The following is a 27,006-nucleotide window of genomic DNA, read 5'->3' as shown; positions in this document are numbered from 1 at the left end:
TGGTACCTTACCCTACCATCTGTTGTGCTTGCTGCCCTGGGGTGTCAGGTCATTGTGGTTCAATTCTTAAGGAAGGGTTGGGGGAGAATTGTGGTTTCTGGCTATTGAGGGTAGGGAATAAAAAGTCAGGGGCGCCTGGGTGACTCAGTAGGTTAAGCATCTGACTTTGGCTCAGGTCATGTTCTCACAGTTCGTGTGTTCAGGCTCCGCCTCGAGCTCTGTGCTGATGCTCACAGCCTGGAGTCTGCTTTGGATTCTGTGTCTCCCTCTCTCTCTGCCCCTTCCCTGCTTCTCTCTCTCTCTCTCTCTCTCTCTCTCTCTCTCTCTCTCTCAAAAATTAATTAAAGAAGAGGGGCGCCTGGGTGGCGCAGTCGGTTAAGCGTCCGACTTCAGCCAGGTCACGATCTCGCGGTCCGTGAGTTCGAGCCCCGCGTCAGGCTCTGGGCTGATGGCTCGGAGCCTGGAGCCTGTTTCCGATTCTGTGTCTCCCTCTCTCTCTGCCCCTCCCCCGTTCATGCTCTGTCTCTCTCTGTCCCCCCCCAAAAAAAAAAAAAAAAAAGTTGAGAAAAAAAAATTAATTAAAGAAGAAAGTAAAGAGCTGATGATGTCTTATATAGACATTTATTTTTACAAGTATTTATTAAGTATCTTCTAAGTGGTGCTGTTCTAAGCCCTGGTAACAAGAAGTGAACAAAAGGCAAAATTGCAACCTTGTGGGGCTTCCATTCTTGTGGGCAAGAGAGGTAAGGATACGTGTGGAGATAAAACAAAAGGGGACAATAGGAAGCATGTGGGGGGAAGGCATGTGGTTAAGAGTTGAAATTTTAGGTAGCATGGCTGGGGTGCTGCACCTTATTGAAAAGATGGGAGTGGGAAAGGAAGGGAGCACACCCTCCCTGGCCAAAGAGCGTTGTAGGCAAGAGGAAGGCCTGAGGCTAGAGGCCAGCATGGCTGGAGCAGAACTAGTGAGCCCAGAGCAGTCAAAGCCATGCCGTGAACTTTGGCTTTTCCTCCGAGCAAGGTGGACAGCTGCTGGAGGAGTCTGAGCAGATGAGAACTATGATCTGACTTACTCTGGCTCCAGTGATGAAAACACAAAGCTGTAGGGAACAAGGGAAGGCGTGGTACCAGCCGAATGCTATCACAGTAGCACAGGCGGGGTTGGTGGTGAGTGGGGAAAGCGTGATGATGGGGAAACAGTGAGGAGGGGTCAGTTGAGGCACCTTTTAAATTCCAGCACCCACTGGAATTGTTGCCGGGTGCGGTGACTGAGCCTCACACCTCCTCCCGCTCTTCACAGTACTTTGTGTCTCTGTTTCCAGAGCCTTCCAAGGAGTGGGGGTGAGGGCTGAGCCAGTTCTCCGCTCCACACTCTTCTGCAGGCACTTGGGTTTACCTTGCTCCTTGTGTTCACCATTTACTGCTCTTCACTCGTCAGTTCTCACAACAGAATTCTTATCTCTTGCCTGTTGTTTTTCTTAAAGGTCTGGACCTTAATTTTTGTCAACTTTCATATTAGGTTTAGAGAGGACGTGGAGATAAACAGATGTGTCCCAGCTGCCATGTTGACTGGAAACCCCTGTGTCTGTTATCTGAGAAAGCTCAACACAGGAGTGCCTGGTGTCCTCGGTTTTCTTCCCTGCACTTGACAGAACTGAAGTTAAGGGCTCGCTTCGGCAGCACACGTACCTTAGAACAGAAGTAAAAATTGTGTCTAACTTATTTTAACACCCAGTGAGAAGGATATTTAGAGCACCAACCTTGTATCTGGTGTCCAGAGCTTCTTGTTTTGATTGGCTGTTTTAATCATTCCGAAGATTGAAAACTGACTTAAAAACGTTCAAAGCTCACACACTCAGAATTATGGCATAAATGTGACAGTCGTTAGAGGGGATGCTAATTGCATTCTCTCAACTCTTAATTATCTGAGAATAGCTTATCTTTTGCCTGGGTTATTAACTGTAGTCCAAAAGCCCTGAGGCATGAGCGAGCTCAGTACCTTCAGGAGACAGAATGAAGACTGTTCTGGCCACTGAAGCTTGAGGAGGAGGAAGCACAGGAGAGGGGTGGGGGGGCACGCCCCACAGGAACTTGTTCCACGTGGACTGGGAGCCGGTTGGGCTGTTGGGTGGTGAGCAGAAGAGAGGCATGAGGAGATCTAACTGCCAGTCCTAGAGGTCACCTTGGATTCCCATGGAGAGCAGATTGAGGAGGGGGAGGAGGGAAGCAGGTGGTCGGTGGTCCAGGCAGAGAGGATGGCTGTGTGTGCTCAGGAGGAGCACCGGACAGAGGGAAGTGGTAGACTCCAGGTGTGCTCCGAAGGTCCAGCCAGCAGGACTTGCTGGTGGCCAAGATTTTGGGGGAGGGAGGGCAGAAACTGAGGGAGAGGATGAGGTCTGCGCAACTGCTGATGTTTACCAAGCAAGGAAGACTAGGGACGAAGTGTTCAGAGTTAGGCGGGGGTTGAGAGTTTGGGCTTCAGGTCTGAAATGTTTAGGAGACTCTAAGCGAAGATGGTAGGTGGGTGCTTGGGATAGGTTAAGGCAAGAGAGAAGATTTGGGAGGCATTTGCATGTAAATTCATAGCACTTTTTATCTTCTGCCTATTAATAATTTGTAAGCATTTTCATTCCCCCCCTTTAACCTTTACAGATCTAGTTCATGTTGTTACTTCTACTCTATAGAACCAGAACGTGGAGACTCAGGCGAGTAGTTTGCCTGCTTCCGCTCAGTGCTGGCAGAGCCAGGATTTGAATCCGGGTTTTTGATCTGAGTACATTTCCCATTCTGTTAAAGCTGGTTAAAGGTGGCTCCTGTCTCTTCTGATATCCCACTACCACTCTGCTCCCAAGGTTGCCATAGTCTCTAGGAATCCCCCCTTGGGAGAGACAACCTATTCTTGAAACTGAAATCTAATATTTCTTACAGCTTTTGTGTATCTCCTCCTTAAGGTGGTCATTTTCTCAAAACTCCCATTCTTGGATAAGCAGTTTTACAGGGCTTGCCTCTACCACCAGTTTGGAGTAAATAGTGTCCCCACATACTTTATTCCAGAAATGTCTGCCAAACCCCCATCTTAAGACATACTCCTAGCGTAAAGCTGTATGTTTCAGGAATCCCTTCCTATCCAGGATCAACTCATTATAAAACACTGTCCCCATTTCCTTCTTTAATCAGTCCTCTGGCCAGGCTCTCATGGCCTTGGTTAAAATTCTATCAAGAATTTGAGCAGATATGAAAGGAAGTATCGAGCCCTCAACTTTGAGCATTCTCCTGATTCCTCTGGCTAGCTGTGACAGAGCCAGCAAAGAGGGAAGCCGAGGGACAGTGAGGACAGTGGGCTGGTTTGGAACATTCACGTGCAGCAGGCACAGCTGGTGGCGTCTGTGAGGAGCCATACGACCCAGCCCTTAGTGTGGGGTCCAGGGAGGAACAGCAGGAGGTCTAGAACAGCTGGATGTTGGCGAGTGAGACGTCATGAACAGGATGGAGAAGGCAGTCCACAGCCTCAGCTGTGGTCGTCTGTCATTGTCATGAAAGGAGCTGATGGAGGTTCAGTAGTATGTGAATCTTCAGGACATGTGTCGCACCATGATCCCTGCATTGATTTGTTTGCCTTTTGGCCCAGACACACGCCAGAGTAAGAGCAGTGTTAGCTGGGCTTCTTTTCACTATTTTCAGGCAGGATCGTTTGGAAATTGTATCTTTTCCTTTGTAGGAAGGAAGCTGACATGTGTATTCTGTATGAGAAAATGTAAAGATCGTTTGATTTAATGTACCTTTATGCCCATTTCTGTTTTCCTCCTGCATTTAGAGCATTGTTTTTGTTATCTTTGGTGTTCAGAGAGCAAAATGTAACCCTGCACATGGCCTGATTTTTGTCCTTTGTTAGTAGTTAACTTTTACAGAGCTGTTGTTATTTTAGCAAGGATTCTTTCAGTACACATGTAGTGTGTCGATCGTATTTCTACCCCTGTTGCTTCCCATAATTTCCTCTCTGACAATTAGAGGAGCCTTCAAAATCTAGTTTCACAGAACCTGAGTGTCTATCCTGCTCGAGCCTGATCAGTTTTAAGGTGGTGGGGTAATGAGTAGCTAAATGAAGCAAATGTGTGGTGGAGGCTGTACCGTAGTAGCATGCTGTGTGTTGTAACCGAGCTCACGGAGAAGATTGAAGAGGACAGAGCGGGCAGTGAGCTGCGGCAGGAGTGTCAGCACCGAGTAGTCAGTTGGGAATCCGCACCAGTGCCGTGCGATAAGCAGACAGTGAGGTAGCTGATACGAGAAGGCCCACGAAGAATCAGAGTGTTGGAGCCGGAGCTGTTAGAAATGCGACAGCCTCAGCAAACAGTGTTGCCTTCTGTGACCTCCGGAGTGGAGGAGTACTAAGCCGAGAGCCACATGTGGGGAAGGAGAAGTATTTCACGAAGGCAGAGGAGGCAGGATTCGCTCACAGCACACTCTTTAGATAAGGGAATTCCAATAGTCTTCTAATGAGAAATTCAAAGAATGTTAATGAAGTACAGCCTTCCTTTGGGTCTTTGGGAAGCCTGTTATATGTCTCCTCACTAAATGCCACTGAGTCAGCGCCCCCTCCCCCCCCCCCCAAGAGCTGGGTCTTGAATCAAGAAGCTCTAGAGCAGTGCATTCTTTACTAAAATTGCAAAATACGAACTTGTACTTGTTTACAAAAGAAGGACAGTTTTATTTAGTCTGTTTTCATCTCAGTTGGGGAGAAGTTTTAAAACCCTGAAGTTTTGTTCTCTTTCCCAAGTATTCTAGATTTGTAGATGCCTTAGAAGGACTTGGCAGAGTGATGCTGCATGGGGCAAAAGAGTAGAACGTGGTTCTGGAATGTTCTTTATGTTTTCTCATCATAGTCTTCATCAGTAGAGTTGAAGATAGAAAAAGACGTTCACATATAATGTGATTGGAGTCATGTTTAAAACAAGAGTTTTTATTAAAATCAAAATTACGTATTTAAGTCTCTTGAACTTTGGTATGTATAAGTTCTATATGAAGGGAACTCATCCAAGGCAGACATTTTTATCTTGAGCTTTGTGTTTTCTGATGGTTACTGCATTTATTAGAAGGACACGGGCACGTGGGTGGCTCAGTTGAGTGTCTGACTTCAGCTTCGGTCTTGATCTCGTGGTTCATGGGTCCGAGCCCTGCATCGGGCTCTGTGCTGACAGCTCACAGCCTGGAGCCTGCTTCAGATTCTGTGTCTCCCTTTCTCTCTGCCCCTCCCCTGCTCATGTGCTGTTGCTGTCTGTCTGTCTGTCTGTCTCTCTCTCTCTCTCTCTCTCTCTCTCAAAAATAAACATTTAAAAATTTTTTTTAAAAAAAGGGCAAGCCGATTTCCCCCTTTTTAAAAAAAAATTAACAGAAATTATGTTAGCCTAGGGAGTTCCCAAGTTGAGTATCCTTGCAGTGTACAGGCAAACCAAATTATTATATTTCCAGATTTCCTCCTACTTTTGCTGCCATTCACAACGAGGGAGGAAAAGTGGACTCCTTTGATGTGGGGGGTGGGGGGGGGAAGCAATATATCACTTCCCTGAAAGAACATTTCTCAGTCTCTCATGTGAAAAAGGATTAGCACCTCCAACAAAGGTCCTGTAGACCACAGAATTGGGCAGCAATACCAAATAGTATTCCTGAGGAGAGGAAAAACTGTATTTGAGCAAGAGTGTTTGTCCTGGCAAACAGAAGCTTTTTAATAACTGCAAATCTGAGATAATGGCCTGCGCTCCTCGGAATCTCCCCCTAAATCCTCAGACAGCCAGTTTAAACAGAGCAAAGCCAACCTTTGTTTTAAAATAGAAGTATAGTCTTATCAAAATACAGTGTTTTCATGGACTGGTTCAGAGTATCTTTGGTTCATAAGGATCACATATTTACAGATAAAATGGTTTGCAAGAGTCCTCTGTGACCCTCGCCTGTCAGCAGCAGTTCTGTTACAAAGCCACTCGCTTCTCTATTTTGCGTTAATAAAAGTTACTCATCACCTTGCTGAATTAACATATTAAGATTTTGGTTGAATGTGTATTAGAAGAAAAAAAAAAACTACCCTGACTTCCCAACACATCACAGAATCCTTGTACGGTTGGGAGAAAGAGGCTGTGGGAAGTAAGAACATGTCAATTCTTGAGTGGCAGAAAAGCTGAGAGGAAAGTTCGTTGGTTAAACAAGCTTTGGTTAAAAACTTTGCTTTTTCCGGGTCTTAATTTATTTCCTTTTTCTGGATTCTGTTTTCTAATACTGAGAGAATGAAAACACTCTGATTGAAAATAATAATAATAGTACCTTGTACACATGTAGCACTTGAGGCCGCCTAAAATCCTCTCTGCCAGACTGAAGCTTCAAAGTCTGGATGTCTTTGGCTCCCTACTTTGCTTGATCCTGCCTGAATGAAAGATTCTAAGTGGGAGGGGAGAAGGAGGCCGAAGGAGCTAACAGTGTGAGCCCCAGAACAAGGTGTAGGATGCCAAGTGACCCTTCAGAATTTTGGTCTGAAAACAAATTCTGGGAACTCTTAGTTTAATGCTAGAAATCAGGATTATTTTATCCACATGGACCCCTTAATTGTAAGAAGATTTTATTTCATTTACTTTCTTAAGAACAAATTTTGGTCTTGGGTCGCTAGCTAGTAACCCTCTGACCTTTCAGTAAATATCCAACTAAAGCTTTGAAATTAGGGTGTTTAGTGTTTTATGGCCCAGAATAAAAATCTCCAATTCTGTTTCCAAATAGTGTAGCCTCAACACATTTTATTAAGCTCTTGACACATTGAGCCGTGTGTATTTTGTAAAGTTCCTATGGTTATTGTTTTACAATAGCTGCTTCCAGAAGCATTGTAAGGGTTTCAATTAATCAGCCCTTTGTGTGCTTCAGACTATGCAAATTTATCACATCAAACCATTCAACTGCTCATGGGAAAGCCGTGTAAAAACTGTATTGTCTTCTAGCGCCTCCTCTCATTTAGAGTGATGTTTTAATAAGAAAGCTAATCAAGTTTTCTTATGCATTATTTATCTGTTAAGATGTAAGGAAGAGCCAAATTAAAATTATGTCAACTGGGATATGGCAGGAGATGTGATAGATCTGGAAGTGATTCAACAGCAAAACAAAGCTAATATGATTCAACAGTTTTTGTCTCCTCCCCTCCCCCTGGGGATTATTTAAGGTGGTGGTGTGAAAAATAAAAGAAGGTCAATTCAGTAACTGGAAAGGAGGGAAGGAAGAAAGGAGGAACCACCTGTGTTAGCCTTTATGTTTCGATTTAAAGATTCACATTTCAGACTATACAAAGGCTTATCGAGATGAGTTTATTCAAAGCAAAAACGCGTTTTACTTGATACAAATGGTCAAACTGGAAAGCATCCCCGCTGCTCACCCCCCCTTTCATCACTTAGTAAACCATTTCGCTCTGGAAGTCTGCAGCCCGGGGCCTGTGAGTTGTAAAGTTGGTAGGGGACACCATCCTGATGATGTCAGATGATCTCAACAGCCCAGCCGAGTGAGCTCCTTTTCGGCCCCTTCATCCAGTTAGTGCCACAGCTACTGCTCCTTCTGTTCATTAGGCTGGTCTCCTCTGCTTTGCTAGTTTGCTTCCTGCTGAGAGTAATTAGGTTTCTTATATAATAATAATTCCTTGTGTTTAGATGCTGCCTTTCTCTAAGGACCTTAAAGTACCTCTCAGACATTAGTTCATCTGGTCTTCTAACACAACTGCCTCATGAGATAGGTGCTAATTGTTCCCATTACAAAGACCAAACAACCAAGGCTCACCAGAAAGTGGTGCTTTCCCTCCCACAGGAACACTGTATTGCTTGAACCTCAGGGAGTCAAAGGAAGGTCCCCTGATTCCTTGATATTCTGCCTTGATCTGAGAGTCCAGGGGGTGATGAGCCCTTCGCGGATGGAACCCTCTCCTCCCCGCCTCCCCAAGTCTGCGAACCTCATTAATACCAAGTAATACCATTACTTCTCTACAAAACACCAACACTTTTCTTACACCGGGACAGATAAAGAAAAATCACAGCAGCACTTCACCCCTCCTTAGTGCTGAGAGCGTTAAACTCTGCAGAATAAATAGCTTATCTAAGAGGTGAGTACGCGCAGAAGGTCAAAGTAGATCATTTTAGCCTCTGATTAGTATTATTTCAGCAGAACCCACTGCCCAATGTACTCTGCATCATTTAGAACATGAGAATGTCTCCAGCTGAATTGTATAAATGTTTTCGTTTTCAATATTCAGTCACTGAAATCTGTACAGGACACCTGTCAGGTGGGGTTGAGTCCTGAGCCCCCTCCTGCCACCTCTGACACAGCCCTCAACCGGAGCATATGCTTGGTAACTGAGGGACAGGATCCTCTTTCCTCCCTCAGGAAAGGAAGGGTCCTAAGATACCAGCCTCAGAGTGGCCTACATCATCCAAAAGTGCTTACACGAGACAGTAGACTTACTAATAAAAGTTAAAGCAAGGGGGACCTGGGTGGCTCAGTTGAGTGTCTGACTCTTCATTTTGCCTCAGGTCGTGGTGCCAGGGTTGTGGGATCGAGCCCCACTTCCATGCACATGCTGCCCACCCCCCTCTCTGTCAAATCAAAAAATATTTTTTTTAATTAAAACAGTGAAGCAGACTGTGATGTTCAAGTGAGACCTGGTTATCAACAAAATAGAAAATGATTTGTTAGTCTGTTCTCAACACACTGAAGTCACATCAAAAAGAGCCCTCAGGGCGCCTGAGTCACTCAGTGGGTTAAGTGTCCGATTCTCAATTTCGGCTCAAGCCATGATCTCACGGTTTGTGAGTTCAAGCCCCACATTGGGCTCTGTGCTGATGGTTCGGAGTCTGTGATTCTCTCTCTCTCAAAATAAATAAAATTAAAAAAAAAAAAAAAGCAGCTCTTGAATTAAAAATGTCATTACACTTTTCTCCTGCCAGTTCTATTCCCTTTCCTGTCTTGACATGGTACTAGAATGCTTTTGTTTTTCCTTATCTTTTGTTTTATCTTTTATTTTTTTCTATTTGAATTAAGAATGGTCCATTACACTAAAACTAGTTTTTAAAAAAAGAAGCCAAAAATGACTTGTGAACAAGTCATTTGCTGTTTATAATTAGAAATACTTTCTAATAATGATTCATTGGATTAAGTCAACTTTCTTGGGGCAAACCTATTCTTAAAATGATTTATATGTTGTTCTGCAAGGCTACGGAAATAGAAATAACAAATTGGCGTAAGATCCTCCAGTGCTTAGGGGGTGGCACACAGACAGCTGTGACAGTGGGTCCCCAGGTTTGCCGTTCCTGCGTGGCTTGGGGGTCAGACTTGTGGGTTTAGACTCCCTAACTTCTTCACCTTTACATTTGAAATTAATATTGATGTTGATGGAATAATACATCACCGATGGGGTATCTGTGGAACCGTTGTGCTCTGACGTTGTGTTCTAGTCTCTCCCTGTTACCTATTTTCAGCTCCTAAAAGGTCTGGAGTGTAGGCTGGGGTCTACTTCCCAGTTGGCCCCTGTAAGTCCATTACACATTCCGGGCCCTGTTAAACTGGTGCATTTGCATTTCGCTGCCAGGAGGTTGTGCTATAAACAATGGGGTTAAGACACCAGCGTGAGCCAGGGGATGAAATTTTATTTTAAAATCTGAAATGCTGTGTAAGCATTTAAGGTAGGAATCGGTAATTGTTTCAACAACAGCTTCCATTAGATATGGTTTATTTGTAGTCCATCGTCTTTTCAAGGATCCAGGGGAGTGTTAACACACTGGAGCGGACTGCATATCATTTACATTTTTAAACTAGCATTAAGGGAAAGTGACCATAACTTCTTAAGAGTTCTAAATGTTGGGAGAAATTTTATGCCTCCATCCTCAGAGAAAATAGTTTTCATGTTTCATTTGAAAATAAGACAAGAAACCTTCCTTTGCTTTGATGAAGGATTGGAATAATTCTGAAACTGAGAAGTACCTTTTTAAAAAAAAGAAAAGTCTGGTTCTAAGCCTGCGAGCTCTCTTCTCCCCGCCCCTAATGAATTCCGTAAAATACAAACTTTTAAAAATCATCTGTCTCATTTGAGATTCAAGATCATCAAATTCTGTCTAAATATTTTGTTTTAACTTCTAAGCTCATTATGGTTTCTTTGTGTTAACTTGTATTAAAATCTGTCAGCTATGACTGGTCTCATAAGCACAGTCAGCGGACCAGAATAAGTTAATTATTTACTTGTGTCACTAGTGCTCTTCATCTAATGAAATGCACAGCTGTGTTAGATCTGCAGTTGGATGTGTAGCTTCCATTGTTCCGCGAGTCAGCAGAGGGTAGAAGCCCCAGTGATGGAGAGCCCTCAGTTCTTTCTGCTGTTCTGGCTTTCTGTGTCGATTTCATGGATCTTTTATCATTCACTTTCACACAAAACAAACAACACAGGGCTGTCTGCTATGGGAACCATCTTGGCATATAAAAGGGTTTTCAGAGCCTAAAGTAATTTTAAGTTAGCTAAGATTTAATTTTTGGCTTACAGGTGCCCTTGATTTGGATGTGGCCAAAGCAGTTCCTATAATGGGATGGAAAAAAAAAAAAAAAACCCAAAGTTACTTACATGTATTTTTAAATGCAGGGTCAAAAAGGGGCTGATATAATTACTTCCCAAAAAGGAAAACCGGTACTACATTTTAATCGGGTTTCAAGCAAAGTTATTAGAGATTCAGATTTCAGGGGAAGGAGCATTGCTTTTGTTTTCATAGCTAAGTTAAGTTGGCTTGATTAACCGCGTCAACTAAAACTAAAAATACCAAAATGCAAATCACCTCTCTCCTCACCCTCCCCCCCATTATAAGTATTCCCTGCTTCCTCCGGAGCTGCTCTACCTCCTGCCCCTCACTCCCACCTCCTCATGTTGCCGGGGGTGGGGGGGGTGGTGCAGTGGACTCCGGCTCCCCCCCTGTGAACTGCTACTGAAGGGTGCCGAGGTCTTCCTTTGGTTTTGTTTTGAAGGGATATAGCCAAACCCTCCACCTCCTCACCAGCCAAAGTGACATTCTCTCCAGAGCACATCCCAGGACCGGCCTCTGCAGGAACTGCCATTTTTAACATTTTGTTCGCTGCTACACAATGTTGTTGTCGGTGCATCTAGATTTACAATTTGATCTCTTTCAGAGTAGATTTCCCAGTAGCCCAAGTGTTTGTCAGATAATTTCAGTGTGGGCAAGATGGATTTTTGAAGGGAAGGAAGAAGGGGTCACACACTCTGCTTGATTTAAATTCTAAGACCTCGTAGTTGAATTTGAAATAAACTGAACTGAATGATTGTTCCTGTTCTTCATGTAGGAAAGCATACGTTCTTTATAATAAACAGTACAGTTTCAACCAAAAAGCCAATTATGGTACCTACGTGCTCTAGAATTCAATACCACGAACCTAATTACCATATTGTAGGCAGCCGCTGGAAATCGGGATATTAATAACCAATACTGAAAGCACATGGCTTTCTTTTTCTTTAGACTTTAGCTTTTGGTGATTAGGACACATCACAAAAATTTTATTTCAGAATAGTTGGAGTAATTATGTAGAAATCAAACAGGAATGAAGAATTTCTTGGAGAGCAGTTTCTGTGCAGTAGGTGCACATACTTGATAACTTTATATACAAGCGAAAGGGAATTTTATCTTAGTAAGTGTGAAAGGACTTTATTTCTCCACCCAGTGCCATTGTACACTAGTTTTCCAATTTCAAATCGTGTAGGTTGTGGTTAACAATCTAAAAGATGCCCCATCCCTCCTACCAAGAAAATGAAATCAGAGGAATTAAGCAACAAAATCCCCTACAGGTTGGAATAATATGAAGAGAGTAATAAAATAATGTAAGAGACCATCAGTAGTGTGCATAGAACTGGTAGGTTTTTGTTCTGTTTTCATTCTTAGAATTACGTTTCTAATTCCAGTCTTTTCTTCCAAGAATAATCTGGCATTTAATTTTCTTGTTCAACTTTACAGCTTCAATCAAAGATCATTTTCCTAATGTGTTGCAAGTGGTAGGAATTAAAATTCCTTAGGGCAGTTTAGGCTCAGCCAGGGAAGCCCTGGCAAAAACTAGCCCATCAGCCAGTGCTCTGGGTGCCCTATTAGCAAGTCAGCCTCACACGGATCCTCCTTATCACAGTTTTTTAAAACCACAATGTGAACACATCTGTCAGACAGGTAGTTCTGTGTTTGGTGGAGGAGTCGGATTCCTGTGATTTGGCGGTGGGAGGTAGCAGATCGCAGACTAGCTGACCAGGAGTGAAATCGAAATCGCTGTTGACTTGAAGCTTCAGGGGCGGAGGCGGGGCCGGGGCCCAGCGGAGTTGTCGCACTTGGGTCTCCGTGGCGGGAGAGGTTGGGCGAGCAGCCTGACAGCACCAGCGGGTGTCATGCCAGCAGGCCAGTCCACAGGCTGCAACGCTCTCTGCGAGGACGGCCGTTTTCAAATTGTATCATCTGGCAAGATGGTGGGAAATGGCTCTTGTGACTCTTGATGGAGACCATGCAGAAGGCTGTAGAGATAGCGGTGGGGAGCTGCCAGTTAAGCACTGCAGTCTTCTTTTCTGCTGATGTGCTTTACATGGCATGAGATCTTCTCTCCCCCAGGTGTTTGTGGCTTGATCGTCCCTCAGGAAGACATGCCGTTTTGTGATTCTGGCATTTGTCCGGACATCATCATGAACCCACATGGCTTCCCATCGCGAATGACGGTCAGTACGCTTTTCAGAGGTACTGCATTTTAGGAAGAAGGCAGGAGTGGGTTTGTAGGGAGTGTTGGCCGTGAGAGCCTGAAAGTTATTTTTAGAAAGAGCCCTTTGACCCTTTTGCCAAATGAAGAGGTTCCTAGCTCCTGACAGTGCTAGGTTACCCTCCTCTAGAGAGGGAGTGCAAAGCATGCCGGCCCTTCCTTCAAGAGCAGTCTTCTGGGGGATGCACGTGCCCCTCAGCAAAAAGAACCTCTTGTGTTAACCTTACTGTAGCTCCCTTCCATGGTTATTGTTTTGCAATCCTGGCTCTACCACTTACCGGCTGTGCAGCTTGGGAAAGCTGCTCAGCCTCTCTGTGCTTCAGTTCCCTCATGTGTACATTGAGGGAAAGAACAGTGCCGATCTCGTGGGGCTTTTGGGGGCATAAACTTGGATCCCACGCGTCAGGCTTTTCCAAGCGTCACACGTGAGAGAGTGGTAACTATTCACTGCCATCTCACAGCTGTTTGGGGAAGTAGGCCACAGCTAAACAGACAGAATTCCTGTACCCCAGGAAGCTGCCCACTAAGGCTGTTTGACCCCACAGGTGGGAAAGCTGATTGAGCTGCTGGCCGGCAAGGCCGGGGTGCTGGACGGCAGGTTCCACTACGGCACTGCGTTTGGAGGCAGTAAAGTGAAGGACGTGTGTGAAGACCTCGTCCGCCATGGTTATAACTACTTGGGGAAAGACTATGTTACATCTGGCATCACAGGGTAAGTGTGTTTTTAGACATTTTAAAGAAAAGCGTGATTTTATTAGAGTACGAGGTAAGAGCCCTTGTGGTACACCTTAGGATAAGTTTTACTCTTTTAAGAAATCGGACACAAGAAAATCGGAATTTGTGATGGAGGGGTTAGCTTAAAGCCACAGTGGTAATCGTTTTGCAATATATGAGTGGATCAGATCAACATGCTGCTCATTTTAAACTTGCTCACAGTAGAAGTCAGTTATATCTCAGTAAAACAGTGCTGGGGGGAGGAAATCCAAATCAGAAAACTGACAAGTTAAGGAGTGCTGTTCTTACTGGTGAGGCTATCATTTAAATTTTTTTTTTTCAACATTTTTTATTTATTTTTGGGACAGAGAGAGACAGAGCATGAACGGGGGAGGGGCAGAGAGAGAGGGAGACACAGAATCGGAAACAGGCTCCAGGCTCCGAGCCATCAGCCCAGAGCCTGACGCGGGGCTCGAACTCACGGACCGCGAGATCGTGACCTGGCTGAAGTCGGACGCTTAACCGACTGCGCCACCCAGGCGCCCCGAGGCTATCATTTTAAAAGTAGAAGAGAGTTCATTTACCAAAATAGGATATCGATACAACTTTTAATTGTATATAATGTAAAATCCCATAACCACTGAACTTTCTCTGCATTAACAGGATGAATATCAGGTAATTAGTGCTCTGAGTCCTAGCATTTGTGTATTCGTTCACGATGTGTGCTAGGTACTAGGTATATAATGGGAAACAAAATAAACACGGTCCTTGAACTAGGGAGCCAACCACTAAAATCTGTTACTAGACTTACTGCAAAAATATGACAAAAGGTAACTTCTTAGCAGGACCTACCCTGACTTCCCAATTTAAAACTTACACTGTACTGCCCATTTTCTACTTGAAATTTCTCTGTCGCGTTCATCATTATCAGACACCCCGTGTAATAATGCTGCCTAATACTGTTACCTGTCTCCTCCATGAGAGCAGGGCTTGTCTGTTTTGTTGACTGTTTTATTTCCAATGCCTGCATACAGCAGGTGCTCCATAAAGATTTTGTCAGTAAAGGAACCGAGAACAAATCAGTACAAATAGCTCTCACCGAAATGAAGGGAAAGAATGGGTTAGGAGATGTCTCTGAGGAGGTGGGTGATACAGAGGATGAGAAGGGTAGACCATGTGAAGAGTGTGTTTCCTGCAGAGGAGAAGTGGGTTTGACATCTTCCAAGGGACAGACCTCCGCTCACCTGAGGTGAGTTTGCGGAAGGGAAAGCGCCTTCTCCTGGGCTGAGCACTGGCTCCTCCTGTTACCCTGGGCAAACAGACAGGGTCTTGAAACTTGACTGACACATCCTTTTAAAGGATCAAATTAGCTGCTTAAGTTAAGACACACATTGTGTTTTACACCGGAGAAAACTCTGGGACATGGTGTTTATACTGTTTTTCTGAGGCTTCACCCTGCTTGAACACAAGTGAAACTGGGTGTGGAGACGTGCGTAAGGACCCAGGGCTTGATTTGTGCTGCATGTAGATCGGCCAGATAGGATTACAATGGCTGGAATGTGCATCTTTTGAAAATATTGAGTGCTTTCTAAAATGATCTATCCGAACTGTGATAACATAGATTTCCCTAGGTGTATCGTGCCCGAGATGTTCTAGAAAATCACATTACAGGAAGAGAATAATGGTCCATTTCCAAAGTGACGCACTGAAGGTAGCTGACGTCCACTTCAAAAATTACAGTTGTCAGGGCGAAACTGATGGTCTTGGTCTTTGTTCCTCGTCCATAAATAATGGAGTGGACCAGAAACTGTGCAGATCCAATGAATGGATTTGATGGGCCTTCTAAACATCATTTTACTAACAGATTTGGATGGGTTATGCTCTGCTTCTGATAGATTACTTCAGGGTCTGTCTACACCATCTTCCCCTACGCCCCAGCTAGTGTTTTCATGTGTTTGCCATTCATCTCAAGAGGCAGAGTTTGAGAAACATTAGTTTAGCTTATTAGTTGAAAGTTCTCCAAAGGGCTTGCAAATACATTCACCCACCAGCTTCACCCCTCGCCACATCCTTGAGATAACCAGGAGGGAGAATTGCGCACGGCTCTCTTCATTTGGGGATGGGGTGGCATTAGGTGACAGAGTTCCATAAATTCTGCCACGAGCAACCATGCTGTGGGGGATTGGAACCTTGACTCTCAGAGCTGGAAAGAACCTTGCTCTGACCTCCTTGTTGGACAACTAGGAAGACTGAGGTAAAGAGGTCCTGTAATTACTGGGTGACAGAGCTGGGACAGGAGTGGTGTCTCCGGACACCCCGTCCATTGTGTCCTGCACCCCACTTACCTGGCTGTCCTTAAGCCAGTGCGGTGGCCAGACAGCTAGAAAAGCCTATGGCGCTGAAAGTGGTGGAAGACAAGCCAAGCAGGAGGGAGGGACCAAGAGCTTTGATGGAACCTCTGCCACACAGCTCGCTGCCTTTGCTCTTCCCACTTCGCACATCGTGCTGTGGCCCAAGGTACGGGGTTCAAGACGGGCCAGCATGGCAGGGAGCGCCCTGGATCTGCCTCAGCCCGTTCCACAGCTCTGATAAACCTCTCAGACCCTCTGTGCCTGTTTCTTCATTTTAAAAATAAGCCCCCTGTCTTCTGAGGACGTTCTGGGACGGTTCACATTGTTCAGAGGCTTTAATCCCCTGCCTGCTGTCGCTCCAAACTACAGAAAAAAGGTTTCTCCTGTCAAAGCACTGAAATATTCACTGTCCTTTACAACTTTCACTATAGTTTTTCGAAGGATGCATCGAGTCAGCTGTATTTTAACAGACGTTTACTGAGCACCAGTTATGTGCCAGGCAGGGTTAGTAGTGCTGGAGCCACAGTGGCAGAGGAGACCAAGTGCTTACCCTGAGGAGTTTACTTCAGGTGGGGAAGACAGGCAATGATCAGGGAAATACTAAACGTGGATTACAATACCAAGTGGTAATCCGTGCTCTGAAGAAGCAAAGCCAAGGTAAGCGTTGAGATAGCATAGGGGCACGGTGATGGGGTGGGAGCAGGACTCCTCTTTAGATAAGGTGGTGAGGGAAAGGAAAGTCTTTGAGGAGGCGAGATGCTTGACAGCCACGTGAATACCTGGTGGAAGAATGTTTTAGGCAGAGGAAAGAGTAAATGCGAAGGCCCCGAGGCAGACAGGCTTCCTACATTTGAGGAGCAATGAAGAGGCCGGTGTTACTGGAGTGGAATGAGCAATGGGGAAAGGCAACAGGAGATGAGTCAGAGGTGGGCAAGAACCAGATTATGTTAGACCTTATTGCTGTGTTACACAATTTGGATGATACAGATTAGTGCTGAGATTTACACTTCAGAAGGAATCACTCTGGTTTGTCTGTGAAAAGAAGATCGTTAAGGGATATGAGCAGAAGCAGGGACTGTGTGCAAGAGTCCAGGCAAGAAAAGGCAGTAGCCTGATGAGGGCGAGGACAGTGAAGGAGGGACCTTCCTCTACATACTTTTTCATAGTCTGTTTAAGGTTTTATTTCTTAATTAAACAGTGTGTCTTCTAACGTATCCATGGTATTTTTATATTTCCAGATCTTGCCTTTTCATTCAGTGCACAATGAAAATCATTCTCTGCCACTCATCCATAAACCTGGTCTGAAGCAAGGCCCTGCCATTGAGGGGTCCTGGAAAAGGCTGTCTGTTGTTAGCCCAAACTTGGTCTCTTAGCCCAAAACTCTGACCTTTTCTTTCAGCGAGCCCTTAGAAGCGTACATCTATTTTGGCCCCGTGTACTATCAGAAACTGAAGCACATGGTGCTGGATAAGATGCATGCCCGGGCGCGGGGCCCACGAGCTGTTCTTACCAGGTAAGAGAAAAGCATTCACAAAAAGAATTTCTAATGCAGTCGCGTCTACCTTGCATTGCCCAGATACAGCAATAAGCTGACTCCGTGAAGTTTCTGTTTCCCTGAGATGTCAAAATTTGGAGTGCTGGGCATCAGCAAAAGTCATATATGTCTGGTTAGCATGAAAAAATAGCAGCCGATTAAAACTCGTTTCATAGGCACAAGAGCAGACCCATTGAAGGTCTTGCCAGTAGTCGCCTAACATGCTCATTGACCTTGTACCTGTTTGCAAACGTGGTCTCATTCAAAAAGGTTCATATATAAGAACGTAGACACACTTACACATCATAGATGCACACGTGGATACTGCTGTGGGCTGCCATGTGTACACAGAAAACACATACGTACTTTGTTTGGGAGCCCAAGCCACAACTCATTTCATAAAATTTCTGTTATTGGAGCAGAAGGCACCTGTACTTGCCTGCTCATTCGAATAAGCTCCAGGAGGTCCACCTGTGCCCCATTCGCCAGCGCATCCTCAGTTCCAAGCACAGTGTCTGCGTGTTGATGAATGGGTATAATTGTTGGGAAGAAATTGCAGGTACTGTTTCACGTGTTCTTAGTGCTTAGTTCTTAGTATTACATTGCTTGTACTATATCACGTGTACTTAGTACTAGTTGGAGAAGCATAGTCCAGGGCAGTAGTTCTCAACCACAAGCAAGTTTACCTCCGGGGGAGATTTGACAATGTCTGAAGACATCTTGGAATGTCACAACCAGATGGGACAGGGGGCAAACTACTGGCATCCAGTGGGTGGAGGCCAGGAATAATGCTACATACCTAGCAATGCACAGGGCAGCTCCCACCATGAAGAATTACCCAGTTCAGCATGGTTCTCATGCCAACATTGAGGAATCCTGGGCCAGGAGAGGGAACACAGGCCTTGAAGCCAGAGAGACATGGACGTAAACTCAACTCCACCCTGTGGCTCTGCCACAAGCCTCAGACACATCACTTAGCTTCTCGCAGCTTCAGTTTTTCTCCTACGTGAAGTGGCGACACTAATGCCCATTTCACGGCATGCTGGTGAATGTCAGAGGTTTGAATATAGAATATATGTATAGTGCCCATCGATGGGGGATGCTCAGGAAATATCCAGTTCCCTGCCTGCCTTCACTGATCACGGCATAGACGTTACAATAGGGACAGGACCGGCGATGAAACAACTGGTATGTGAGTTTACTTTTATAGACCAAGGGAGGGGGGTGGAGGGCTAAATCCCATGATGCAGATGCATATGGCTGTTGAAATGACAGACACGTGTGCTCAAAATTGCAGAAGAGGGAAGAGAAGTTGAGATTCTCAGGACACCAATGATCCCAGCAGTGAGACCCTGCTTGGGTTGGGTGTATCTCTCCCCTGAGTGCGGTCCCTCCAGAGCCTTCATTTCAGTTATAACATCTAAGATCGATTCCAGAGTAACAAGCGTCAAAACGGTTTTTGCTTCGTTGTGTAAAAAACTTACTACTTTAGTACTTTAGTGCATTCCGTGGGAAGACTGCCAAGAGTGCATTTACCCATTCCTAGTCCCTTATCTCACTTCTGGGTTCTGCTCATGTATGATCCGGCCACCTTCACTTGTCCAGTGGTCAGGGAGAGAGGGACCCTCCTACCCCAGGTGTTCTGTCAGCAGGTAAAGACGTACATAAGTTGTGCTCAGTAAGGAAGTTTCTACTAATGGTGTGTTCATGTAGACTGTTTGTTTCATTTAGACTGTTTGTCAGTTTTTTATATGTAAATTGTCTTTCAACAAATAATCTACAACTCAAGTCTAGTTCCTAATGTAACCTTTAGCAACAACATAAGGTAAAATTTGAGCACATGTTGGCCCCGCTCTGTTTACCTTTCTCTTTGGAAAATCGGTGGCAACGGTAAAAAGTAAAAGATGCTGTGGGATAGAGCAAACAAGGTTTGTGGTCCACTCCTGCTCAAGGAGTGTCACCCCGAAATCAGCCAGCCAGGGAGATAGCTCACTTTTTCTTTTTTAGACATTGTGGCGTCACTACCTGGGTGGAGTTGCCTGTGTGGTTTCAGAATCCCCCAGTTGTATCTCTGAGTCCTAGATTCTCAACTTTTTCAAAGTATTCTCAAGCACGGCAGATACATCAGCCCCAGGGAATCCATTCAGGGGACTCCTAGCTCCCAGCTGAAGTGCCCCCTCTAAGGAGGAATAGTGTGTTTTCATACCTGAAGGGGACACACAGGACTTTCCCTGTCTCTGGGGAACTTCCCTTCTGGCTCAGGCACTCTGTCCTCCCAGATGATTCCTCATCTAGTCCAAATTTTATAAAACTCCATTTGCTTCTTTCCATGTTTGTTTCTTAATAACCTGGAGCCGCTTCTCCCTGGAGCCCTGGCAGGAACTACTGGGGACCCAGGTTTCTTCCACAGTCTGTTCTGCTTAGTTTCTCCACTTGAAATAACAGAACTGAAATAACCCTGAAAATACTCAAAAGACCATCTTCCTGACTTGAGGACTGTGCTATCCTAACAATAGTGATATCGCGATGGTAGTAGGAATGATAGCTCTGCTGCTTTATACGATTATATATTAACTTATATCATATAATATTACACAATTATTTTTTATTATCAATTATAATAACAGTAGCAATCACTAGTATTACATCTCCTCTCATTTAAGGCTCTTTGGGAGCCTTAAATTTTACATTTTGCAAATGCGGCTGAGAGGCGAGCTAAGCCCCCAACTCCAGGTCACCGTCTAGTTAGTGATTTGGACCCAGGCGAACCCTCCTCTGAAGCCGTGTGCTCTCCGCCAGCGTGTGATGCGGCCCCTCTGTTTGTTTAATGTAAAAATAACACGTTTGCCTAACTTGTTTCAAAGGCAGCCCACCGAAGGTCGATCTCGTGATGGCGGTTTGCGTCTTGGAGAGATGGAACGTGACTGTTTAATCGGTTATGGAGCCAGTATGCTTTTACTAGAGAGACTAATGATTTCAAGTGATGCCTTTGAGGTGGATGTCTGTGGGCAGTGTGGACTTCTGGGGTATTCTGGCTGGTAAGTGGATACCATATGGCTCTCACACCCCTTGCCTCTTAAATCACAGCTCAAGAAGTGACCCTGGAGCACACCCACATATTCTCCAACCTTCCCCATCCATGCATTCCTAGAATTAGGGATTTTATATGTACCTGTTTAGTCTGTCTACCTCATGTTCTGCTTTCTACACCACTAGAGGTTAAGTACCCAAGGAGTATAGACTTTGTTTTCTTCTTAATGTTATCTCGAACACTTTTTTTAAGTTTGCTTATTATTTTTTTTTCAGAGAGAGAGAGAGAGTTGGGGGTGGGGGGCACACAGAGGGAGAGAGAGAATCCCATGCAGGCTCCACACTGTCAGTGCAGAGCCAATGTGGAGCTCAAACTCACGAACTGTGAGATCGTGACCTGAGCTGAAATCAAGAGTCGGTTGCTACTCAGGTACCCCTCAGACACCTTTTATAACACTATTCACCTCTAAAAAATCCTAGCAGATTCACAGTTATGAGAATTATAGCATTTTATAACTAGAAACTCTTTTTTATTTTCTTAAGATTTATTTATTTTTGAGAGAGCGCAAGCTGGGAAGGGGCAGAGAGAGGAGGGGAGGACAGAAGATTCGAAGTGAGCTCCGTACTGACAGTAGCAAGCTCCACGTGGGACTTGAACTCGTGAGCCATGAGGTCAGGACCTGAGCCAAAGTCAGATGCTCAGCCGACCGAGCCACCCCGGTGCCCCTGTAACTAGAAACTTTAGAGAACATGTGTTGAACAGCCTTATTCAACCCCAGGCCCAAAGAGCCGTGTGTGTTGTTCCACGTTATATGGCAGATTGGGAACAGGCAGGACCAGGACCTGGTACCCTGACACCTGTTTGTGTGCTCCCTGCGTAGCAAACTGCTACACACTTGGGACTGAATTCCGTGATGGCAGCAACGAGGTCTGTCTCAGTCATTCATTCATCAGCTTGAGGCTGCTAAGTGCCAGACACTCTCTGGGCCCCAGAATATGGGGGTGAATAAGACCAGTGAATGGCTGCTCACAGGGAACTTATCTCCTAGTTCCTTCTAACTGCATTCTCTCTTGTTTATACCTCCTGTAGCCTGGGGTCTGGTGGTTGATTAGTGAAAAACAATTACTAAATGATAACTAACCCTGCATATGGAGGGTAGCGAATAGATAAAATATGTAAATCATGAAATTTGTCATTTCTGTGCAGAGTTGAGGACACAAAGTCCAGCTTAAAAGATGAAACTATGTATTTTTTGGTCTTTCCTCTTCATAAATGTTCCACTCTCCTGCCAAGGAACAACTGGTCTGCTTCGGGCCAATCCTGACCCGGAGCCCCGACTTACCTTGTAGGCAGGAGAGCCCGTAGCTTGCCAGTCTTGGCTTGCTTTTCTGTCAGAGACGAGGTCTCACGAGGTCCAAAGCAGGTGCTGCAGGAACAGGAGACAGTCTTTAGTCCCTTTTTTTTTTTTTTTTTTTAATTTTTTTTTTAACATTTATTTATTTTTGAGACAGAGACAGAGCATGAATGGGGGAGGGTCAGAGAGAGGGAGACACAGAATCCGAAACAGGCTCCAGGCTCTGAGCGGTCAGCACAGAGCCCGACGCGGGGCTCGAACTCACGGACCGCGAGATCATGACCTGAGCCTAAGTCGGCCGCTTAACCGACTGAGCCACCCAGGCACCCCAGAGACAGTCTTCACTCCCTTGTCACCCCTCACCTGCATTCCCAGAGCCCCTTTTCCCTAGGGAGGCGCCATCCCCTGGGAGATAGAATTGGGCCCAAGTGAGTTCCAGGGATACCTGGGCCACCTTTGCCCCACTGAGTCTCCCCTAAAAGCAGGGACTTCTTGCTATCCTAAACCTCCAGTCTCTTTGTTATTCTGAATAAAGCCAATCAAGAGTCAGAGTGAGGGGCATCTTAGGACGTAGTGTATACCTTGCTAGGTTAATGACAAAACCTTTTAGCCAGTTATTTTATGGTTTTGGTGTAGAGAAGTTGATGAGACTTGTCTGTGAAGAAATCACTTCATTTAAAAACAGACACAGGAGGTGGCCGTTTGCAGCTCTTTCCTTTCCTGAGGGTGCGGAAATGGGTGACATTATTAATCTAAGCATAAGCCTGGCTCTTTCTTATATTGGTGACTCGGGGTGGGGCGGGGGGGTTGTCTCAATTCTGAGACGTCTGTCCGTCTTCTGAAATGCATATTGAATTTGCTTTTTATTGTCCTGGCTGTGTAACAACAGCCGCACAAATGTAGTAGGAAGCTCCCTGGGACCGATTCCACTATGCTGAAATCTTCCAATTTGGCACAAGAATTTTTATGTAATTTACTTTGAAAAAATGGTACAGAAGAGTCACTTTATTAACAATAGGGATCATGAAACTTCCAAAAGAATTTCCAGGGCGTCTGGGTGGCTCAGTCGGTTAGGCATCCAACTCTTGGTTTCAGCTCAGATCATGATCTTGTGGTTCATAGGATCAAGCCCCGTGTCGGGCTCTGCAGTGACAGTGTGCGGCCTGCTTGGGATTTTCTTTCTCCCTCTCCCTCTGCCCCTCCCCCGCTCACTCATTTGATCTCTCAACGTAAACTTAAAAAAAAAAAAATGTCCTTTCCTTTTCCATCCTCTCTGCTTTTTTTCCTGTGCCCACCACCTAAGACAGAAAGAGAGCAGTAGACTAGATTCACTCAGACTTTGAAAACCTTCCTGTCTCTTTCACTGAATATTCAGGGAAACTAATGAAAGCAATTATTGATCTCAATATTATTCTGTTTAATTCTTCTTTCCTGCTTCATTTCTGTCTCATCTAGACATCATGTGATGGCAGTGCCTGATTTCGAAGCTCAGGTGTTCCTTGTGTATTTTAATAGCAATCCTTTGAAAAGGGGCTAAATCAGGTTACACGCCTTAAGGTCTTTCCTGTAATTAAACAGACCTGGATATGCTGTGTGTCTGATTTTGAGTGGCCTGCTTGTCCCCTTGTTGCCAACAGAAAAAAATCCTACCGCAGTGTGGTCGTCTAGCAGCCTCCGCGTGTGCCGCGCTCTGGCAGAGGAGCATAATGATGCCGTGGCTTTGCCATCATTACCTGCCTGTGCGTGCGGGGTGTGCAGGAGGGGGCACGGCGTGTGTGGGAGGCAGTCGCTCTTTAATGAACAGCACAATGAAGGCTGAGTAATTAGAGCAGTTCAGAACCTCGAAACTGGCCTTTTGTCAGTGATTTGCACATTAGTAAGGCATTGCTATGGGGATGTTTACAGCAAGACTGTTGTTCTGCAGAAGACACGAAGGGCATAAGTCACAAAAGAGAGGTCTGGAAGGAAAACAGAAAAAAGAAAATCCCTATTAAGATAATTAGCTCATAGAGGACATTTTACCGGACAGCGATTTCTCCTGTGAAGCCACAGCCACCTCCTCCTTTTGCCACCTTTACCCTAAGAAGTGAGTTTACGTAACTGTTGTTTGTGTCAAGTTTCTTCCTTTTGAAATTGTTCAGACACAGGGTAAGGTAATATAATAGCTTTTAATTTATATATGTGTATAAATATATGCATTTATATATGCACATACATACATGCATAGGAGCATTTTAAGTGATGGAGAAATATTTAATAATAGAAAAGATTAGTGGGCTTTCTGGGTTATGAACCAGCAAGTATGGAAGTTCTGAACAGATAAGCCTGGGTTGAAGTCACAGAGTGACCTAGAATCAGCAAGAAGTTGCTGCAGTTAAATCCATTTCTCCAATTTAATTAAAGCATCCACATGATGCCTGAATAAATGAGGTCAGCCAGGCACATTAAAAACATAGTTCTTAAACAGTAATGTATTGGGGCGCCTGGGTGGCTCAGTTAAGTGTTCGACTCTTGGTTTCAGCTCAGGTCACGATTTCGCGGCTACGTGGGTTCAAGCCCCACATGAGGGGCAACGCAGAGCCTGCTTGGGGTTTTCTCTCTCTCCCTCTCTCTTTGCCCCTCCCCAACTTGTGCTGTTTCTGTCTCAAAATAAATAAACTTAAAAAAAAATGTATTAAGGAGGTCTTTAGAAAAAAAACGTTGTTACATATGACTTTGGGGGCTTCATATATTTCCTGAAACCCATCCGATGACCTCCTTGGGACCAGGGTGTTGAGCAAACTTCTTTTTTGACTCCGGAGTGTGTCCTGAACGCCTTTATAGTTCAACAAATTTGAGTGTACATCATCACGATTAATGACTGCCCAGCATCCTTCTGTGTAAATGTCCTATAACTACAAACCAGTTCCCTCTTGGACAGTCTCCTGCTTTGTGCTGTTATAAACCGTGAACGTTCTCATGCGCTCATCTTTGCCACTTGGCGATGAATCAAATAATATGCACGTTTACACTTTTACTCGTATCGCCTTACTGCCTTCCACTATGGCCCTTCCTGCTCACGATGGAGTCCCCTCCAGTTCCTAGTCAGCACTGAATCCTCTAAGCCTCAGTCCATATTCATTTCTTGCGCTCATTTACGCACTCTGTTGACTGCCCCAGACCCTTGAGGTACAGGATGAAGTCCTGTGTTCATCTGAAACCGCAGAAGATAGTTCACTTTCTTCCTGGGGACTCTTCATCATTTGATTTAAAACCTAGGTTTAGTGAACTAGCTCTTCCTGAAGGAAGAGAAAAGACAACCCTCCTTGGCATAGCAGGCATGTTGATTAGGAGCACGGGCTGTTGTAGGGATCAATTGGGAATACGTGCACACAGGGAGAGAACGTTGTAAGTGCAGTAGCTTCTCCTACTGATAGAACCAAACTTGAAGAGCACTGGAAAAATAAATCGCATTTGATTGGACACCACATTCCATATGAAAGTCTTATCTTCCCCATCACACTTCAAGTGTCTCAGGGACAGATCAAATTGTAATTGTTGAGCATCTTGCCGTGAATAGTACAGTAATAGATTTTCATCAAATACATGGAGATTGAATCGATTTAAAAAGCTTTCCACAATGCCAAAGTCTAAATCTGAGTAACTTCGAGATGGCTCAGATTTCTGGGCCTCATTCAAAATAAGTAAATAGGCAGATGTTTTGCATTTTAAAGAGAATGGTCTAGAAGCATGGTAATAACTGAATAAAATTGCATGCTTTTAAAACTGCAGGAGGGGCGCCTGGGCGGCTCAGTCGGTTAAGCGTCCGACTTCGGCTCAGGTCATGATCTCGCGGTCCGTGAGTTCGAGCCCCGCGTCGGGCTCTGGGCTGACAGCTCAGAGCCTGGAGCCCGTTTCAGATTCTGTGTCTCCCTCTCTGTCTGCCCCTCCCCTGTTCATGCTCTGTCTCTCTCTGTCTCAAAAATAAATAAACGTTAAAAACTTAAAAAAAAAAAAAAAAAAAAAAACTGCAGGAGTGATACTTGTTTTGGTTTTTTCTTTTGCTTCCTTGGATGCTGCTTTTCGGGAGGTGGGGTGGGGGGGGCGCATATCTGCACATATTTGATAGCAGGACTGAACCCCGACAAACAGAATAGAACTGATGGGATGGTGGTAGACTTTTGTAGAGAAACTTTGCACTTCTACACGCAGGCCTTGGTTTCTGAGTCCCCGTCCCTCTAACACATGCGGACTTGGGTTTCAGGTGCCATTACTGCAAGTCCTCGTGCCACGTGTCCTCCCTCCGCATCCCGTATGCCTGCAAGCTGCTCTTCCAGGAGCTGCAGTCCATGAACATCATCCCCCGGCTGAAACTGTCCAAATATAACGAGTGAGGATGGAAACGGTGATTATTTAAAGAGAACAATCGCTATGTCTGACACGGTGGAAAGCAGAGGGGATTGAGGATCCTGCTCCTGTGAACAATTCCTTTGAATGTTCTCCCTCAAAAAAAAACAAAAAAACAAAAACAGATGGAGAGGCTTTCTTACACTGAAGACTGACTCCGCGGCCTTGGGCCCTGGGAAGGACACCACCAGTATGGACTGGGATGCAGTCTCTTCGTTCCTGTACTGAATTTGATTCACAAGTGGACGTGACCTAAAAGATAAACTTTTATTTATGTTCTGGTATCTTGAAATCAACTCATTAGACTTTCCTCCTTAAAAAGAACATTTTGGGTTAATATTCCCCACAGTGCCTTCCCGGCTAACAGAACTCAAGACTCTATGACACCTGTAGGATCTGAAGTCTGTTGGAACAGTTGGCATGGCCTCTGTCGAGAGGGCTGATTAGGAACAGTGTGTGAAGGGAGAGGACGAGTGTGAAGGGGGGAAGGTCGAGAGCAGCGGATGGAGGGACGGCTCTCTTACCTGCTACTGTTGTGGGCATCTCCCCAGCTATTGAGTCTTGCCTTTAGATGCCCACACATTTTCATCTTGGTGAAATGTAATAAATGTATTCCTGCCATCTTAAACTTACCAAGGAGGTCCCCTTCTCTTATGGACCCAAATGCTCTTCTTTTGAACCTCCATGATCATACTATGCAACAATATTTGTTGAACCCCTGAAAATAAGCCCATGGGTGCTTTGTGATTCATTTGTGCCTTCCATTCCTGCCAGGATGTTAGCCGTCCATTTTCTTTTTAATCTGACAACCTTCTTCACCCTTATTTCCTTCCAATCTGTTCTGAATCTC

At 44.9% G+C, this 27,006-nt stretch overlaps 1 protein-coding gene across 1 annotated transcript in view; it reads left to right on the top strand.

Annotated features, from left to right (window-relative positions):
- The window catches only part of POLR3B (RNA polymerase III subunit B), a 106,630-nt gene extending 79,842 nt beyond the window's left edge, over positions 1-26,788 (top strand). The window contains exons 24-28 of the mRNA XM_058741533.1: positions 12,645-12,748; positions 13,332-13,498; positions 17,251-17,364; positions 20,250-20,423; positions 26,014-26,788. Coding sequence (XP_058597516.1) covers positions 12,645-12,748; positions 13,332-13,498; positions 17,251-17,364; positions 20,250-20,423; positions 26,014-26,143 — 689 coding nt within the window. The 3' untranslated portion in view covers positions 26,144-26,788. The remainder of the gene's footprint in view (positions 1-12,644; positions 12,749-13,331; positions 13,499-17,250; positions 17,365-20,249; positions 20,424-26,013) is intronic.
- The last annotated feature ends 218 nt before the right edge of the window (positions 26,789-27,006 follow it).

Source organism: Neofelis nebulosa, chromosome 8 (assembly GCF_028018385.1).
Source record: "Neofelis nebulosa isolate mNeoNeb1 chromosome 8, mNeoNeb1.pri, whole genome shotgun sequence".
Classification (NCBI taxonomy): Eukaryota; Metazoa; Chordata; class Mammalia; order Carnivora; family Felidae; genus Neofelis; species Neofelis nebulosa.
Note: the sequence above shows the minus strand (reverse complement) of the source record. Positions and strands in the feature narration are given on the sequence as shown.